At 36.3% G+C, this 17,617-nt stretch overlaps 2 protein-coding genes across 11 annotated transcripts in view; one reads left to right on the top strand and one right to left on the bottom strand.

The window, feature by feature from the left end:
- The window catches only part of SOX5 (SRY-box transcription factor 5), a 997,462-nt gene that overhangs the window by 55,558 nt on the left and 924,287 nt on the right, over positions 1-17,617 (top strand). The window lies entirely within an intron of this gene.
- LOC610488 (heterogeneous nuclear ribonucleoprotein A3-like) overlaps positions 2,358-17,617 on the bottom strand; it is a 91,932-nt gene continuing 76,672 nt past the window's right edge. The window contains exon 6 of the mRNA XM_038577914.1: positions 2,358-3,426. Within this exon, the coding sequence (XP_038433842.1) occupies positions 2,741-3,426 (686 nt within the window). The 3' untranslated portion in view covers positions 2,358-2,740. The remainder of the gene's footprint in view (positions 3,427-17,617) is intronic.

The raw sequence follows: 17,617 nt of genomic DNA, 5'->3' as shown, positions 1-17,617 counted from the left end.
AAATAAAATGCAGAGTAAGTTTTCTATATGAAAGAATTATAAAATGCTTGTGGTCTAAAAAGTATCATTAAGATTAGATTTGGAGGCATTGTCCTCATGAAATCACTGTTAATAAAAATTATATCTATTAAGAATTACGGTTCATATTAAAGGGAAAAATGATATACAAATGAACTTTGTAAATGTTGTCATTCTGAGGTGTGCACTTCTGTATTCTGTTTATGCCTTGGAAAGGAGCTCTTAAACTAGAGTCCATGGATGACATTCAGGGGTTTATGGATTCTATGAAATTGTGTGTAAAATTTTAGGTGTATGTACTTTTTTGGGGAGAATATTAATCATAGCCTTTATCAGATTCTCAAATGTGTCCATTCTTCAAAATAAAGCCATTAGTTTCTGTGCCCAGATCTGGAATAAAACAGATTTTTACACCTATGGAATTTTAGAAACATCTACCTGAACCAAAATTTGGTTAGTAGGTCAGCCCATGAATGTATCATAATGTATATTCTAATTTCTCATAACTTCCACTTATGGTGTGAATCAGAAGTATTATGTAAGAGTACTGTCCCAACAAACTCCAATTTTACATCCTTTCATTTGCACATGAAATATGATATACACATTTAGAAAATATATTTTATGTGCTACTTGAAGTCATTAAACTAATTAACACCCCAACGTTTTTTTTTGTTGTTGTTTTTTACTAGTTCTGAGTTTTCCAATGAATAATAACTAGCTCTTTATTTTCTTATATTTTATAACTTTAATTATCCATAGAAACTAAACAGATGGGGTAAGAAAAATACCACACTAATTCAGGGATCTAGGAGATAGGAATCAGGAAATCCATCCTGTGGAAATGGACTGAAGAAGTAAGGACAGGCCTAACCAGAAGTGGCAGTGAGTTAAAGGCTCAGGGCCCAAAGGTCTAGGGACTACATCAGGGGTTTTTATGACAGAGAAAGAAGTGGGAAGGGCTTTTAGTGCTTGAAACCATGGTGAATTATATGAGTCATGTGTTGGCACCATTCATCTACTCCAAAAGATAACATTTAAAAGTTCCCCAAACTACTAAAGAGACAGTAGAGGATTGAGAATATCAGCTTTGGGGGTGGGAGTGGGTGGGGAATGGACAAAATGGGTGAAGTGGAGTTACAGTTATGGAATGAATAAGTCACAGGAATGAAAGAAAAGGACAGCATAGGGAATAGAGGGATTTCATTGTAATAGAGGGATAGGGATTTCATTGTAACGGTATTGTATGGTGACAGATGGTAGCTCCACTTGTGGTGAGCATACTGTGATGTCTAGACTTGGTTAATCACTATGTTATACACCTGAAACTAATGTAAATGTGTGTCAACTATTCTTCACTAAAAGAGAAAGAGAAAAAGAATATCAGATGTGGGACCCAAAATCCAAATTTAATCCCAGCTTGAGAATTTATTTACCTTGGGTGATTTGCTTAACACTTTTATATCTCAGTTTCCTCATGTGTAATAGCTGAAATTAACTCATAATATTCTTTTGATGATAAAAATCATAAATATGGCTGAAATGTTTAGAACAGTGCATTTACCGTACTCAATAAATGTGTGCCTCAGCTGGGCTGGATAGAGCTATAGAAAGGGATTGAGAGAAAGGGAAGGTAGGAAGTGCTAGGAATATAGTGGTGTGTGTTTGGAGAAATTACCCTTGACCTTCCAGGTATAGGAGTGCTACAATTTTAATCTTAATGGCATACAATTAGGACAGTATTTTACATAAAAATTGGTAGACACATGGATGGTGCATATATATATTTGAGAAGTTGTGTTAATAATTGCCTGTAAACTAAAGACAAGAATTACTTTTGATCCACTTGGCTGGTTAGTTGCCTCAGATGTTGACAAACTTAGCTGCGTAACAGTGGTGTGACGACGTGAGTAGTTTCTTGTTATTAGAGCACCTGTTGTCTCTGGGTGTGTTTACAAAGTTCTTATGCTTAGGTTTATCTACCTCATGGCTAAATATGGACATATTTAAAAGAAGTCCCATGCTAAAAGCATGATGCATATGGACTCTTCTTACTTTTAAAAAAATTGTTACAGGGCAGCCCGGGTGGCTCAGTGGTTTAGCACTGCCTTCAGCCCAGGGTGTGATCCTGGAGACCCAGGGTGGAGTCCCACGTCAGGCTCCCTGCATGGAGCCTGCTTCCTCCTCTGCCTGTATCTCTGTCTCTCTCTCTCTCTGTGCCTCTCATGAATAAATAAATAAAATCTTTAAAAAAATTGTTACATAATTCAGTAACATCTCAAGAAACTACCACCTTTTTCTTATTTTTAATTTTCTTTCTTTCTTTTTTTTTTGAAAAGTTAAAAATTCCTTAATTTTTTATTCCTGGTACCACTACCACAATTTACAGGGCAATATACCTGATGTAATGAAAAGAAAAAGAAAAAGACAAAGCTACAACAGATAAAAGACCTCAGGAATGTACATCTAATTGACACTACATTGCATTAATCAATAGCTGCACTTTTTGCAAACTGTGGCTATGACCGTCCTGAACAAGAAGGGTTTCCTGTTTAAGTTGCAGTAACTTTTCTGACTATGGATCATCGTTCCTCCTGTGGCAGATTTTTACAGTTCCTCTAATGCATTTGGGACGACTGTCTCAAAGTAACCTGCAGCTTTCCTGACAACTCCTCGCTCTCTCTCCTGCTAAGAACTGTAGCCCTTTTCTTCTGAAATTTTTTTAGAACCTTCTGCTACCATATCCACCACTTCCACTACCAGATCCATAACCACCACCATAGGGACTGCCCGAGCTTCTTCCACCAAAACTGCCCCCTTTCATGGGTCCATAATTTGATTGCTGTTGTCCACTATAATTTCCAAAATCATTATAGTTCCCACCACCACCATAGTTACCTCCAAAATTTCCTCCTTCATTGTAACCATCGTATCCTCCACCACCACCACCATATCCGCCTCCTTGGTTTCCATATCCTGGTCCACCACCACCATAGGCTCCTCTACTACTATAACCAGGACCACCACCATAGTTGCCACCATCACCTCCAAATCCATTATATCCACCATCACCTCCTCCATAACTACCTCTGCTGCCACCACCTCCACCACCATAGCCTCCTCTTCCCCCAAAGTTTCCACCACGGCCAAAATTACCACCACCTCCAAAGTTTCCTCCACGACCCGTGAAGTTGCCAGATCCACCTCCACGACCTCTTTGCAATCCAGCAGACTGCATCTCTTGTTTAGAAAGGGCCCATATTGAACTCGAGTTGGAAGAGGCGAGTCCGGTCTCAAAATAGAGGTAAAACCGCCGCCCGGTCGCCCCCAGCCCGATTCCGGCCGTCGCTGCCGCCAGGGGTGGGGGGGGAGGGCCATGATCCAAAGGAACCCGAGCAGTTGAGAAAACTGTTTATTGGTGGTTTGAGCTTTGAAACTACGGATGATAGTTTAAGAGAACATTTTGAAAAATGGGGCACACTTACAGATTGTGTGGTAATGAGAGACCCCCAAACAAAACGTTCCAGGGGTTTTGGTTTTGTGACTTACTCTTGTGTTGAAGAGGTGGATGCAGCAATGTGTGCCCGACCACACAAGGTTGATGGGCTTGTAGTGGAACCAAAGAGAGCTGTTTCTAGAGAGGATTCTGTAAAGCCTGGTGCCCATCTAACAGTGAAGAAAATTTTTGTTGGTGGTATTAAAGAAGATACAGAAGAATATAATTTGAGAGACTACTTTGAAAAGTATGGCAAAATTGAAACCATAGAAGTTATGGAAGACCGGCAGAGTGGAAAAAAGAGAGGATTTGCTTTTGTGATTTTCGATGATCATGATACAGTTGATAAAATTGTTGTTCAGAAATACCACACTATTAATGGGCATGATTGTGAAGTCTTTTTAATTTTCATGACATCTCTTCTATTGATTGAATTCCTCCAGCGAGTTTTCACCTCACTGTCTCTTTTGTTTCTATGGCTTCTTTCTTTGTTCCAGATAAAACTCAAAGTTTTGCACATTGCAAGCTTCTTGTTCAAGCTCAATACTGATATTATACAGGTATTGATCTAATTTAGCAATTTGAACAGTTATTTCTGAAGCTTAAAAAAAAAAAAAAAAGAAAAACAAGAACAAGTAGGCACAATGGGATTTTCTTGTCTTATCCAGACTTAGGCATAGGTTTATGACATATTCAGATCTCAAAAAGTGTTTTACTAATGCTACAAGTAAATCTTAAAATCTCCCACTAAGATTCTGGTTTTTTGTTTCTCCTTATATGTATTGCCTCCTCTCTATGCACAATTTGCAACCCCCAGGATTGAGAGGTAATACTTTAAATAGTTTTGATCTTTTTTTCTCACCTGCACCTCATCTTATCTTAGATGCAGTATGAAAAAAAAAGTGAGAGCAGCCAGGGTGGTTAGAAATATTGTAATTGCACCTTGTTTGGATTTGCTTGAGGCTCAGTTTGTTAGGCTTTTTAATCTACTCATCAAGGTAGATATGAAGTCAAAAAAGATCAGGCTTTGTTTAAGAAAAAAGAGGTAGAGTTCACATCATTAGCAATTGTGAGCAAAAGGAATGAGGAGTGTTTATGTATACAATTTATTTTCATAGTTCTCTATTATTTTTGCATTTGGTATCAATTTTGGAAACATGGTAGATAAATAATGTGCATATACTTTAAACTTTAGGTTAGCCGTGAAAGAGATTGTGCGATGCTTTTATTTGTATGGAATAGTCACTTTTGCTTATTTTGTTTATTTGTGGTAACAATGGGGTGGAACGAGGGGGGGGGGGGAAAAGGAAGGGAGGGAAGGGAGGGACGGAATCCTTTTTCCTTTCCTTTCCTTCCTTCCTTCAAGGCCTCCCTCCCTTCCCTCCTTTCCTTCCCTTCCCCTCCTTCCCTCCTTTCTCCTTTCCTTCCCTTCCCTTCCCTTCCTTTTTTCCTTTTCCTTTTCCTTTTCCTTTTCCTTTTCCTTTTCCTTTTCCTTTTCCTTTTCCTTCCCCCTTTTTGGCTCCATGCTGAACATGGGGCTTGAACTCATGGCCCCAAGATCAAGAGTCACATGCTCTACTTGCTGAGCCAGCCAGGTGCCCCTGTTGATAATTATTTTTACTTTTAGAAATATACCTGTAAGTTAGGTGTAGGTCTAAGTGAAAATCCTTTTGGTGACCTGTAATTTTTAAATTTTTTTAAATGTCCACATTGATATTTTGAAGATACTATTTTCAAGACCTTAAAGTCTGTCCTGGGGCTAATATTTAGAAGACTAACCATTTAGTCCATAAAAATAATCACAGTGGAACTGCTGACATGGCCTAGAGTCTGATAAATTCATAGTTTAAAGACATAAGTGTTGAAATTATTAAATTGTGCCATAATGATCAGAATAGCTCTAAAAAGAAAATTAGACTATAAAATGGCTAAATTAACTCAACTAGTTATTAATTAAATTAAAAAGACTGCTATGAAGCAAAGCCACAGGGAATTAAATAAAGAAAATAAAACATTTATTATATCTTTCCCTGTAATTTAATTGGAGAAAACTTTCAGTTTCTAATTTGGGGAACTCAAAATGTTGTTACTCAGCCTCAACTGTTCACTTAGACTGTGGTGGTAATATAGTGAGTTTGATTAGCTTCATTTTAGAGTCCCTCACACTATCCTCTCTTCCTTTTGACCTATGATTTTTTTAAAACTTGTTTTGAAATGATTTTAGAATCAGAGAATGATAGAATTTACTTGCATCCTTCATCCAGCTTCTGCTAATCTTAACGACTTCCCGAACCATAGTATAATAATCAAAACTAGGAAATTAACTTTGATACAATCCTATTACTAAATATAGACCTTATTCTAATTTCACTAATTTTCTTACTAATGTTACTTTTCTGATCCAAGACCAATCTAGAATCACTCATTGCATTTAGCTGTTGTAAGATGCAACAGTCTCCTCTAAGATGTGACAATTCTTCAACTTTTCTTTGTCTCTTATGACCTTGAACTTTGATGAGTAATGATCCATATTTTGTTGACTGTGTCTCAGTCTGGGTTGATTTCCCTTGATCAGAGGGAGGATATGCATTTTTGGCTAGAATTCTGCAGAAGTAATGTGTTTTTCTCAGGAACCCACATGAAGGGGGCACATTTTGTTTTAGGACACTACGTTTGTGCTAGCCTTGGTCACGTTGTTAAGGTGCTATCGGCTACATTTATCCCTTGTAAATTTATTGTTTTTCCTGGTGAATTAAGAAATATCTCGAGAGAAATACAAGAGACTGTGCAAATGTTGTATTTCTTCAACTTTTGTCCACTAATTATAGTACCCATCAGTGAATTTTGCTTGCAACAATTATTACTGTAGTGTTCTGATGGTAATTCTGTATTTCCCTTTTTTCTTATATTTATTTGGAACTTCTCTGTGAGGAAGAGCTGTTCTTTCTTCTTCATTTATTTATATATTCAGTGACTAATTTTTATCAAAACTTTCATTAATTCTATCATTTTGGGGTCATGGATATTTATTTTTATTTTATGGTTATGGTCTAATAATTTCTTTTTTGTTGCTCAAATTGTTTCCCTTTTGGTCCTTGGGAACTCATCAGGTTGATTCCTTTGTCTTTTTGCCATACCCTTATCCTTTTTTTTTTTTTTTTTTTTTAGCACTTTCTTATTTTCTGGTAAAAGTTGTTCCAGGCTTACCTTCTAGTTTTCCTGGTCCATCACTGGTATTGGCTATATCAAAGAGTTCCCTTATTTGTAGCACTATGCCACTGGAGAATGGTATTTAGAAACTAAGATCTTGCCCCATGAATTTATAAGGAAGAACTGTGTTTTTAAGAGGTTATATAAAAAGAAGTAAATATTAGATAGATCAGTCAGGGTATTGAGAGGTACTTAGCTGCAGCCAAGAAAACTGTTTTTAAGTATTAAGTCTTGGGAACCTATGGAAGGTAAAGAATTCTTTTCAGGATGTGAAGACATTAGAGAGAATTGTATATGCATCCTTCCCCAGGAATACCTAGAATAATTTATAGTAATCTTTACAAACAATTTATTTCCTTTCTTTCTTCCTTTCTCCCTTCCTTCCTTCTTCTTTCCTCCCTCTTCCTTCCTTCTTTTTATTTACCTTATCAAGTAAGAATTATACTGTGCCAGTGAAGAAATGTATTTGTTTTTACTACTACATGAAAGAATGGAACACGTAACAAAAGCAAAAGCAAAATGTGATCTGTCCATTAAAATGAACATTTATGTTAAAAGTCTTGTATATGCTGGTTTGGATTGTGGGAATAGAGAACTTGTTTATGTCATTCTTCCCTTTACTAGATCTTCCCAATTGAAAGAATACACAAAGAAATATATCTTGCCTCTATCTTGGCCCCTCATCCCTGACAACTAAGTGGACATCTTTCTTTTGAAAAACAGTGCAAACTCAACAAGATCACAACCTTAGTGCTACAACTGCTCTTAATGAGGTGTTGTGTATGAATTAATTAAATTAGTTTGCCTCTCATGTGGCAAGCTCTGTTTAGTGTTTGTCTGGTTGACTAATTTATGAGGATAAAATTATGGTACAGTCTCTGCCTTGCTTGTTTTCATCAAAGATATGGGCTAATTTGTAATGAAACTTTATCAATCCGATCATGCTGTTGGTCCACCCTCCAAGCTCTGACTAATGAATTAAGGGCTGTTTGAGTTCTTTCATACACACACATCCTTTTGCAGCCGAGGGGGGAAGGGTGTGTTGGCTCTAGATTGATTACAAGATAGATTGCTGCTTTTCTAGCAAATAGATCACCAACTTTTCTGTTTTCTGTTCCTTGGCATGTTTATGGCTCTATGATTATCTTTCTTCTTTATGCAGGGTATGAATTTAAAGTGGAAAGTGTGTAAAAATGCTGGTTTATATTTGTTAGGGAGAAACCAAAGATTGTGTATTTCATATTGGGGCACCCGTAGCTAAGAACTCCTAACAATGGGAGAAGGAATAATAGTACAGCCAGCAGAGAAATGGAGAATTTTGAAAGGCAATATTCTTCAATGTTGGGAAAGTAATGAAAGGTCAAAATGAAGCTCAATAGAAAAGCCATTATGAAAGGAAGGGGGAGAATTTGGCTTTTATGTTGCTGTCAGGATTTGGGACTTGTTTCCTTTTTATTCTGACAAAACTCTTTTGGGGTGTTTTTTTTTCTCTTCAATTCAAACAGTTTATACAAGTGTTATTTTAAACTTTCTAGTGTTTATATCATCATGTCTTTTAAAAAGAAACTTTTTTTTCGATTTTGTTATCTGGGAATTTTTAAGGACAAAGCCACTGTTTCTAAGATACACACACATTCATACATGTATGCATTCATGTGAATATTTCTATCTTCACTGCCTAATTGTGAAATAAATAAGCACAGGATAATTCAAGAATACTTCTTAAGTGACTTCATTACAAGTCTGTAAATACATCTCAATGTATTAGTGTGATTATTTTGAAAATGCATATTACTTCCTAGTCACTGATTAGTTGATTTATTAAACACCCATCATATGTAGATATTTTACAAATACAAAAGTGATATAAAGTTCCATGTCAGGACAGCAAGTCAGTGGCAGAGGTGAATTTAGAATTTCAAGTTCTGACTTCTGTCCTGTCATCAGGCCACTAATCTGCTTGATTTTCTGAAAGAATTTGAAGCCTGAGGACAGAAGATGCCAGAGACACATTTCCAAAGAGATGAGTCACTTTGGGTGGTTTGATATAATAAAATCTGTGTTTATTTTGCAAAAGGCTTTTGAACAGATATTAGAGAAACAAATTTCATCATTATGTTCAACTTTATACTTTGTAACATTGTACTTTCTGTTCCAGTGGTTAGCAGCACTAAGTTCATAGTTCTCTTCCTGTTCTCTCTTGGGAGTCTTCTATTTAAAAAAAAAAAAAGGCAAAGAGTTTTAGTGTTTTATCAGAGTGACTTAAAATGTTATTTGTATCCTTTGTCTGGACTATTAAATTAGGCTTTAATCTTTCTAATGCTATGCTATGCTATGCTTTGCCCATGTCACTTCCTTACTGAGAAATATTCTGTGGCTCTCTACTACCCACAGGAGTTTTCCTTCTGACATTGAAGACCCACCATGATATTAATTCAATCTACTTTTAAAATATTTGGATGTATACCATCCAAAGTAGATTATTCCATGTTTCTTGAACAGGCTCCAGATTTTTCTCCTCTGTGTATTTGCTTGTGTTACTCCCTCTCTTTGCAGTGCTCATTGCCCCATCTTGGCAGAGATGTCACATCCCTATTAAAATCTGTATCTCATGCTGTTAACTTTGTGAAAGCTTTCTTGTTCAGGAGATTAGAACAAGGCTCCTTGTCTTGTGGGCCTTGCTTTCTGGATGAGGATGGGGTTGCCGACCATAAGCAAGTCAATAAAATTTAAGAACACTTCATTTCTGATGGCAACACATGCTGTGTGAATACAACGAGATAATTGTGATAGAACTATATTTGGGGTGAGAAGGTGGAGAGTGTAGGCCAGATCAGGTTGAGTGGTTTAGAGTGGGCCTCTTTGGAAAGGTGCTAGTAGGCTGTGACTTGAATGCAAAGGAGGAGCCAGCCATAGAAAAATCTGGGAAAGGAGGGAAAAGGAACAAAGGTCCTGAGACAGGAGAAATCTTGGTGAGTTTAAGAATGAGAAAGAGGTCAAGTGTTGCAGCATACTCAGCCTGGGGAGAGGGGAGGGCAGTAGTAAGAGATGGCCCTGAAAGAAGTGGGAATAGGCCAGTTCATGCAAAGATTTGTGAGCCAGTATTCAGTGTGTATTGATTTTAAGCTCTTGGTAAAGATCTAGGCACATGAATGTAATGATCTGACTCTGCAATTCATTTCATTTATTTCAATTATGTGTATAGACCTTTTTAAGTAATGGATTGTAAACTCTTTTTGGGGAGAGATTATGTATTCATCAATTTTGTTCATAGATAAAAGGCAGTCAGTAAATATTTGTCAAATTGTTGAATGAATGAAGCTGGGGGGATTCTGAGAAATTATTGCTGTCTGTTTGGAATTAATATTTTACTGAAGCAGAACAAATCAAGATCACATTCAGCTCTTTACTGTTGGCCATGCTTATGCTCCTTTAAGAAAGATAGGGTTGGAAAGAGTGTAAGCTCATTTGATAGGGGCAGTGCAGCAGAAGGGCAAAGAGCATGACTGGGAGTCAGGTTGTTGGAGTTGGAATCCTCGCTGTCCATTGACTTATTGGATCTTTGGAAAGTTTCTCATTCTCCCTTAGATTTTGTTTCCATACCAGTAAAATGATGGTATTAATATTATTTACTTTATTAGTCTAATGTGAGTCTTGACAGAAGTCATCCATATGAAACACTGAAAATGATGCCTGGCATGTGACAAGGGGCTAATGAATAAATCCCCAAACATTGGGACAAAGGCCCTTTGCAGTGTCATTATCAGAAGGCTCTTGTTCATATCCTTTCAGGCTCTGAAACCAATCCTTTACCTCCTTGCCCACTTTGGGAGTCTAGGATGATTCTATTGTAGTTTATAAGGTGAAACATAGGAACTTCATTTTTAAAAAAGAAACATTAAAAATCTTCTACTTTTTTTTGTGACAAGTAGAAATATATCTTCAACAAGTAATATTTTGGAGAGAGGGATTCCAGCAATTTTGTAAACAGTGACAATCTGAATACATCTTGTCTTTCACATGTTCTAAAACTTCTGCGGTCATAAATGTTCATGGATATTCTCTACAGTGGCATCACTGAGTTATCTTCAGTGTCTTTGCTAAAGGACTATGTTATAGGTAAGATGGTTTTTTTCACAGCTTCCTCTAGTATGAGGTCCAGAACAGCTCTGTGTCATAACAAATTCCATGCCTAGTGGTGCTTGTAGAAACCACAAATAGTGGAGAGATGAGCTTTTGTACTTTGGGAGGAAGCCAAGAGAACTTGTATATTCATAAAGAGCAAGGTGCAAAGTCATAAACTTAGTCTACGTTCTTTAACCAAATTATGTTTCAGAAGTTTGATTTCAGACAAGCCCAGATTACACCAGCACATTCTTTGGGTGCTCTTTTCTTTTATTCTCATTAATACACTAACATTTTGGATTAGAAAACCTGGTATAAACTAATGGTGGAATTCAGACTGGAGCTCTTTGAGGGTGTGGTTTATTGTTCCTTTTCCAGCTCTTAAATAATTCTGAACATTTTAACCAGCCAAAGAGAAAAATCCCTTAAGGCTTTTTGTACAGTTGTTTTGTTTCTCTTCTGCTACTCCCAATAACATTACATAAGTTACCTGGAAATTGTGAAGCTTGGGTACACTGAGCCAGACAGTCAAAATTCCTGGAATTCTCACTTCCTCAGACGTAACAGTGAAGCTGGTTAATTTTTAGGTGATAAGGAAGGATCTGAGAGAAGTGTTAAAAATGAATGGCACTTTTTCTAATTATTGTTATTTGCCATATAGTTAAAGCCAGAAAAGACAGAGGCAGACCATGTCTCTAAGGATCTATAGCCCCATTTGACTTTTCCAAAGTTTACGTAAACTTTAAGTAACCTCTTGATGTTTAGGCATTACTCTTCTTTATAGGTATTTTTGCTTGTATAAGAGTTGCTTGAAAATGAGCAGAAGTTGCAATTATTAAGATTTTGGAATTCTACCTCTCCCTTTCCCCCCATAACACTTTTTGGATCAAGGATTATGGAGATGATTGTTCTTCAACTTAGCTCTGTTTGGTTATGACATTAGACTGTTTCAAGTTTGTTCTCTCTTGAACAGTTTAGATCATTGTGGCATATTCCACAACTGAATTTATTGTCATAGAATAAAGTTATGGGATCCACGTCATGCTTATCCTCAAACATAGTTTAAAAACGTAGAATGATTTATAACACTTAGAAATTATCCAGAGTCAAAACTCAACTTCCTCTTTGTTTTGCCAGGAAAGGACTCTGTTGGAACTTCACTTTAGATATAGATCTGTGTGCTTTGCTATACCACATCGCCCCAAATCCCATGGTTCTTTGGCCTTTCATTCACAAATCTACACTTTCTATGGTTACATTAGTTAATAAGCAGTTATTCATGAATGGTGCTATATTGGATGATAGTGCATCCTATAAGATATACTTGACAACTTAAAATACTTTCTTTAATCAGATCCTTGAACCTAAACTAGAATGACTTGTATCTTTTCTATGTTGTTCTCAAAGTTGACCTCCAAGTAACCATTGTTCTCAAGTGTTTACTCAAGCTGAAAATAAATCAATATCCAGATTCATTATTAGTTGATACTTTAATGAAGCCTGGTTAAATTCTCTGGAATTATGTTCCCAAGGACCATTTTGTGAATTATTTTTTCTGAATAACACTCCCAGAACTTTAATTATCTTTTGGGCTCATTTATAGTTCTAAGTGGGAGAAGGAAAAGGAATAAGAATAAGAGAGTTTCTGGGCGCGTAGGTGGCTCAGTCGGTTGAGCACCCAACTCTTGATTTTGGTTCAGGTCATGATCTCAAGATTGTGAGATCAAGCCCCATGTCAGGCTCTGAGCTTAGGGTGGAGTCTGCGTGAGATTCTCTCTCCCTCTCCCTCTGCCCCTCCCTGCCTCCAAAACAACAAAAAAAGCAAGAGGTTTTTTGATATTCCCTTCAAGTCTTGTGATTCTGTACCTAATTATACTGATTTCCTTTCATTAGACTAAGTTCCAATATACTGGGGCTGTGCTTTATTCATATTGGGTCCCTATTTTGGTGCCCACAGAAGACACTCAGTAGTCATTTAGTCATTGAATGACTAAATAACTCTGATGACTTTTTTAGTTGTAACTCAGTTGAACAAGAACTGAATTCCACTGTTTCTTGAATAAATGTCAGGTTGTGACTAGATATCCTTAACTTGACAATGGTTCATTGAAAACAAGATGAATTTTAACTCTTCTGTTAACAACTTTATAGCAAAAGTAGCTACTGACAGATGATTAGCAGTGAGTGTTCTAAGCTGCCATGCTACGGTGGAATAAATTACTTTACAAGGCAAGGATGATAGAGCATGCAATAAGCAGATTCAATGTTAGTGGTACTCTAGTCATATACATTTGGAGACAAATTTGTTGAATTCTGTAAATAATTCTTTTTTTGTAAATAATTCTATACTTAATTCTGTAAGCAGTACTGTATTTTTTTGACATTTGTTTTCATTATGATATTGACCAATTTTATTTTACACTCTTATGCCTTTTTTTCATTTCATTTAGCATTTATGTTTTACAGGAAATTGTGATATGTTGGAACAGTCTCAATATAGATTTCTGTTACACTTGGAATGCCATGCATTTCACTATAAAATATAACATTAAAATAAAAAAAAAATTTCTGGAAAGCACACTATTCTCAGGTACAAGTTTAGATGGGGTGGTTGAAGTTGGGAGGGCTAGATTCTCATTTGAATTCAGTTACTTATTTATGGTATGACTTATGGTAGGTTTCATAACCTTTCCATGCCATGAACTGTGATAATAATAATCTATGCTATTTGTTTCAAACCGTGTTTGTGAGGATAAAATGAAATAATAAATGTGAATCACTTTGAAACTTTCAAAGGTATTATTATCTGCTTTCATTTTTATTAGATGGTCTGGATTAGAAAACATATTCCAGTTTTTTACCTTGGCAATTGATCTATAGAGAGCAGTAAACCCATCAGGTCTCTTGATTATCTTGCCTTTCTATACTTTATAAATGCAAGAGGAGCTATGCATATATTTTTTATTACTCTGCCTAGTCTTGTCTGCTGTAGGGTGAAGAGTATGGAGTTATTTCCTTATCTAGTCATTCCATGTATACATTCTACACATTAGTATGGTTTATCCATGCATTTTTCCTTTTTTAAAGCATGAGAACTTTGGAGTTATTTATTTTCATTGTGGACAGGGAATCTTAACAGATAATATTATTTCTAAAGAGTTTGTATCAAGCTTTTAGTTATTTCACATCAGCCAATACATTCTACACTCGAGGTTATCAATTGATGTAAGTTCTTCTGCTTTTTAAAAAAAATATTTTATTTATTTACTCATGAGAAACAAAGAGAGAGAGAGAGAGAGAGAGAGAGAGGTAGAGACACAGGCAGAGGAAGAAGCAGCTCCATGCAGGGAGCCTGACTTGGGACTCAATCCTGAATCTCCAGGATCACACCCTGGGCTGAAGGCGGCGCTAAACTACTGAGCCACCCAGGCTGCCCAGTTCTGCATTTAAAGAGGGTTCAGTTGCATCATTACTGACACTGATTTAAAAAAAAAAAAAAGTTTTATTTTAGAAGAGTTTTAGCTTTACAGAAAGTTGCAATACAGAGTTGTCTTATACCCCACCACACACAGTTTCTTCTATTATTAACATCTTATATTAGTAGGGCTCATTAGTTACATTATAATTGATGAACTAGTATTGATACATTATTATTAACTAATGTCCGTATTTTATTCTGATATCCTTAGTTTTTCCTTAATATTCTTTTTATTGTTGTTCAGGATTCCATTCAGGAAAACACATTTAATACCATATTTCTTAGGCTTCTCTTGATTGTGGCTGTTTCTTAGACTTTCCTTGTTTTTGATAATCATGACAAGTCTGAGTACTGCTGACACTGACTTTTAACTAGAGATTTCACGATTGCTCATTAGAAGAAAATGATGAGACCCACTCCCTCACCCCCCCCATATAAAGCCCCAGAGTAGAGAAGGATATAATTTATTAGGGGCTGTAGGAGAGATTAGTGAAATTCAAGAGATTGGATTCCTTTGGGATACCATGCCCTTTTGGCAAAACCAACATGTAAAGTAGCTAAAAGCATTGAACACTGAGAAAAATCATGCTCTATTATCAGTTGTGCCCATGGCAGGTAAAATATTTTATTTAATGAAGTAGAGAGGGGAAAGAAGTCTTCAAAAGACTTAAATGGCATTCATACATATTTGAATTTTCTTATTTCAATGTATTCTTCCTTAAAAAAATTTAAAATCCACACATAAAACTTTACATCTCAAATCTAACATGAGACCTTGTATATAGCAGAAAATCTAAACTATATTGCAGCCCATTCTTTCATAAAAGGCCAATTTTCATCCAAAGTATCAAGAACAAAATATATAAGTATCACTTGTAGATTCCAAGAAGAGTTTCAGATATGGTAACATTGTTTAGCATCACTTGCCAATGACAAGATGGCCTTAAGAGTTTATTATAATCCTGAGTCTCTGTTTCTATTAATACTTGAGGGGATTGAATCATTGACTTTTCAAAGCAACTCTACCAAAGTCTATGAAATGATTGCTTTTCATCATTTTAGGATCATTACTGGTCTGTACCTTATGGCCTAGAACCTATTTTTTCATTTATTTGCAGTTGTTCAGAGATAGATGTACCATAGTATACAATCTATTTTAATTTAGACAAGGTGTTTCCTACGGGGGAAAATGTTGTTATCTTTGCTTCATAGCAAAGAGGGTGAGACTTTTCAGGGACTTTTAGATTTGGGGAATGAGTCTCAACAATCAATCAAAGCACCCTTATTTCCTTTATTACCTGAATTTTAGTTAGTTACCACAATCAACAGCTCTTTCAGTTGTTGAGCTTTCATTGGTAGTACATTTGCACTTTGAGTTGTGAAGCCCTTTTTAACCAGTTTGAAATATATGAAGCTAACAGACTAAATATGAAGGGAAGACAGATGGTAGTTCTTCCTTCCTCTTTTGATTAGTTTGAGCTTAAGAATTTCAGTATGACCAAGAATTTGGTGAGTATATGTGTCTGCTGGTAGCTCTTGCTTAACCAAAGTCATTTATACTTCATTGCCTTAAAGCAATTAAATGGAGTGAAGATGTTGCATTCCTAATTCAGCAAATACATTCTGAACATGTAGTGACTTGCTGGCTCATAATTTACCTTAAGAAAAAGAATTCTACTAGGAGTATAAAACAGCAAATCTCTACAATAGTGAAAGACAAAGCAATTTTTTTATGCCACGAGGGAAAACAGTGCAAGGAAGGTAGACTGAGTTCCATTACATACATACTTTTAAAGTGAGTGTTAATTGTGTTGGACAGCCGTGGATTTGAAATGCGATCCAGTATTTATCAGAACTTTATACATCCATTCCTTTGTCCCTCCATGTGTCCTTTACCCCATTGTTCTCCTCTATGGTTTTCTATCCTGGTCAATTTAATATGCTTTGGTTACTAGTGCACTCCAGAGGACTTTTGTGCATCTCTACTTTTTGATTCAAAGATTATTTCTAAAATTCAGGACCCAAGATTTATCAATTTGCATTGCCTCAGAATTTTTTTTTTTTTTAAACCAGACATCAGCCTGCAAATAGTGAACATTGTTTTGGAGATGGGTGTGGTAAGGGATGTTCAGAGTGAACATGATTAGTATAATGAAGAAGGCTAAAATACCCTGGCAGAGGCTACCATAGGAAGAGAGGCTCCCAAACCTTACCCAAAAGCCTATTTAGGTGCTGCCACAGCCTGGAAAAATTTCCATGTAAGGGCCCGATTCAAGTCAGAGTTACAGATCAGTTGCCTTGGGTTTTACCACAAATGTAAATCAGAGAACCCACCATACAGAGTCATCTGTAATTTCCCCATTAACTACTCCCTTCACTCCAAGTGCACAAAAACCAGCCTGAGCGGCTACCACCCAGGCAGCAGCTCTGGCGTGAAGAGAGAAGAAAGAAAAAGATATTGGATTTTTGTTTGTTGGTCGGGTTGTCTATCTTGATTGGCTTTGGAATGGGAAAAGAATAGGGCAAAGCTTGTCTTACCTCTTATTTTGAATGTGGCAGCCCCTTTGGTATTTTGTTATTTTCAAAATCTTTTTTGAGGGGGTGATAACATTTTTAGCCATGTGTTTTCGGAAGCTGGTGCTAATGTTTAAGTTAAAATAGGCATAAAGGAATATTAGAGTATCACGCTACAAGTAAGTTAGCAAATGAGCAATAGACAATAAAAAGGAAATGAGAGAGTTTCTCCATGCCCATTTTGGATATTTATATGGATTTTGAAGCTCTTCATGTGCCTCCAACCCACCCACACAACACCATTAAAAAAAATATGGTGTGTGTATCAAATACAGCCTGAATTTCCATGAAAGCATTCCAAAAGAAACTGTTAGTTGCCCATGTAACCAATTTTTCCCTGAATTTTCCTGTGTAAGTGGAAAAAAATAGCTGTTCGGGTTTTAGCCACACTCGGGCATACTGGCTTAATACCTGTCTCAAAGTGTGTTTGTATAGTACTAACGGTCATCTTTAAAGAAAATGCTTCATACAAAAGGACAATAGGCTAATTTACTATATTAAATAAAAGGAAAGTGATATTAAAAGTACTCTCAAAAGCAATCTATATTCTTCCTTGTTTTACCCCCTGAATGTTCAATGCCCATCTCATAAGCAGTCTTGGGAAACCACAGTGCAAAATTACAGGAAGCAATTCTTTTCTTTAGTTAAGGACTCCATACAAGTTCAAGCTAAAATCTGAATCTGTTCTAGGTGCCCTGGATACATGTTCTTGCACT

Source organism: Canis lupus, chromosome 27 (genome assembly GCF_011100685.1).
Source record: "Canis lupus familiaris isolate Mischka breed German Shepherd chromosome 27, alternate assembly UU_Cfam_GSD_1.0, whole genome shotgun sequence".
Taxonomy (NCBI): Eukaryota; Metazoa; Chordata; class Mammalia; order Carnivora; family Canidae; genus Canis; species Canis lupus.
The sequence above is the reverse complement of the archived record's forward strand: the minus strand, read 5'-3'. Positions and strand labels throughout refer to the sequence as shown.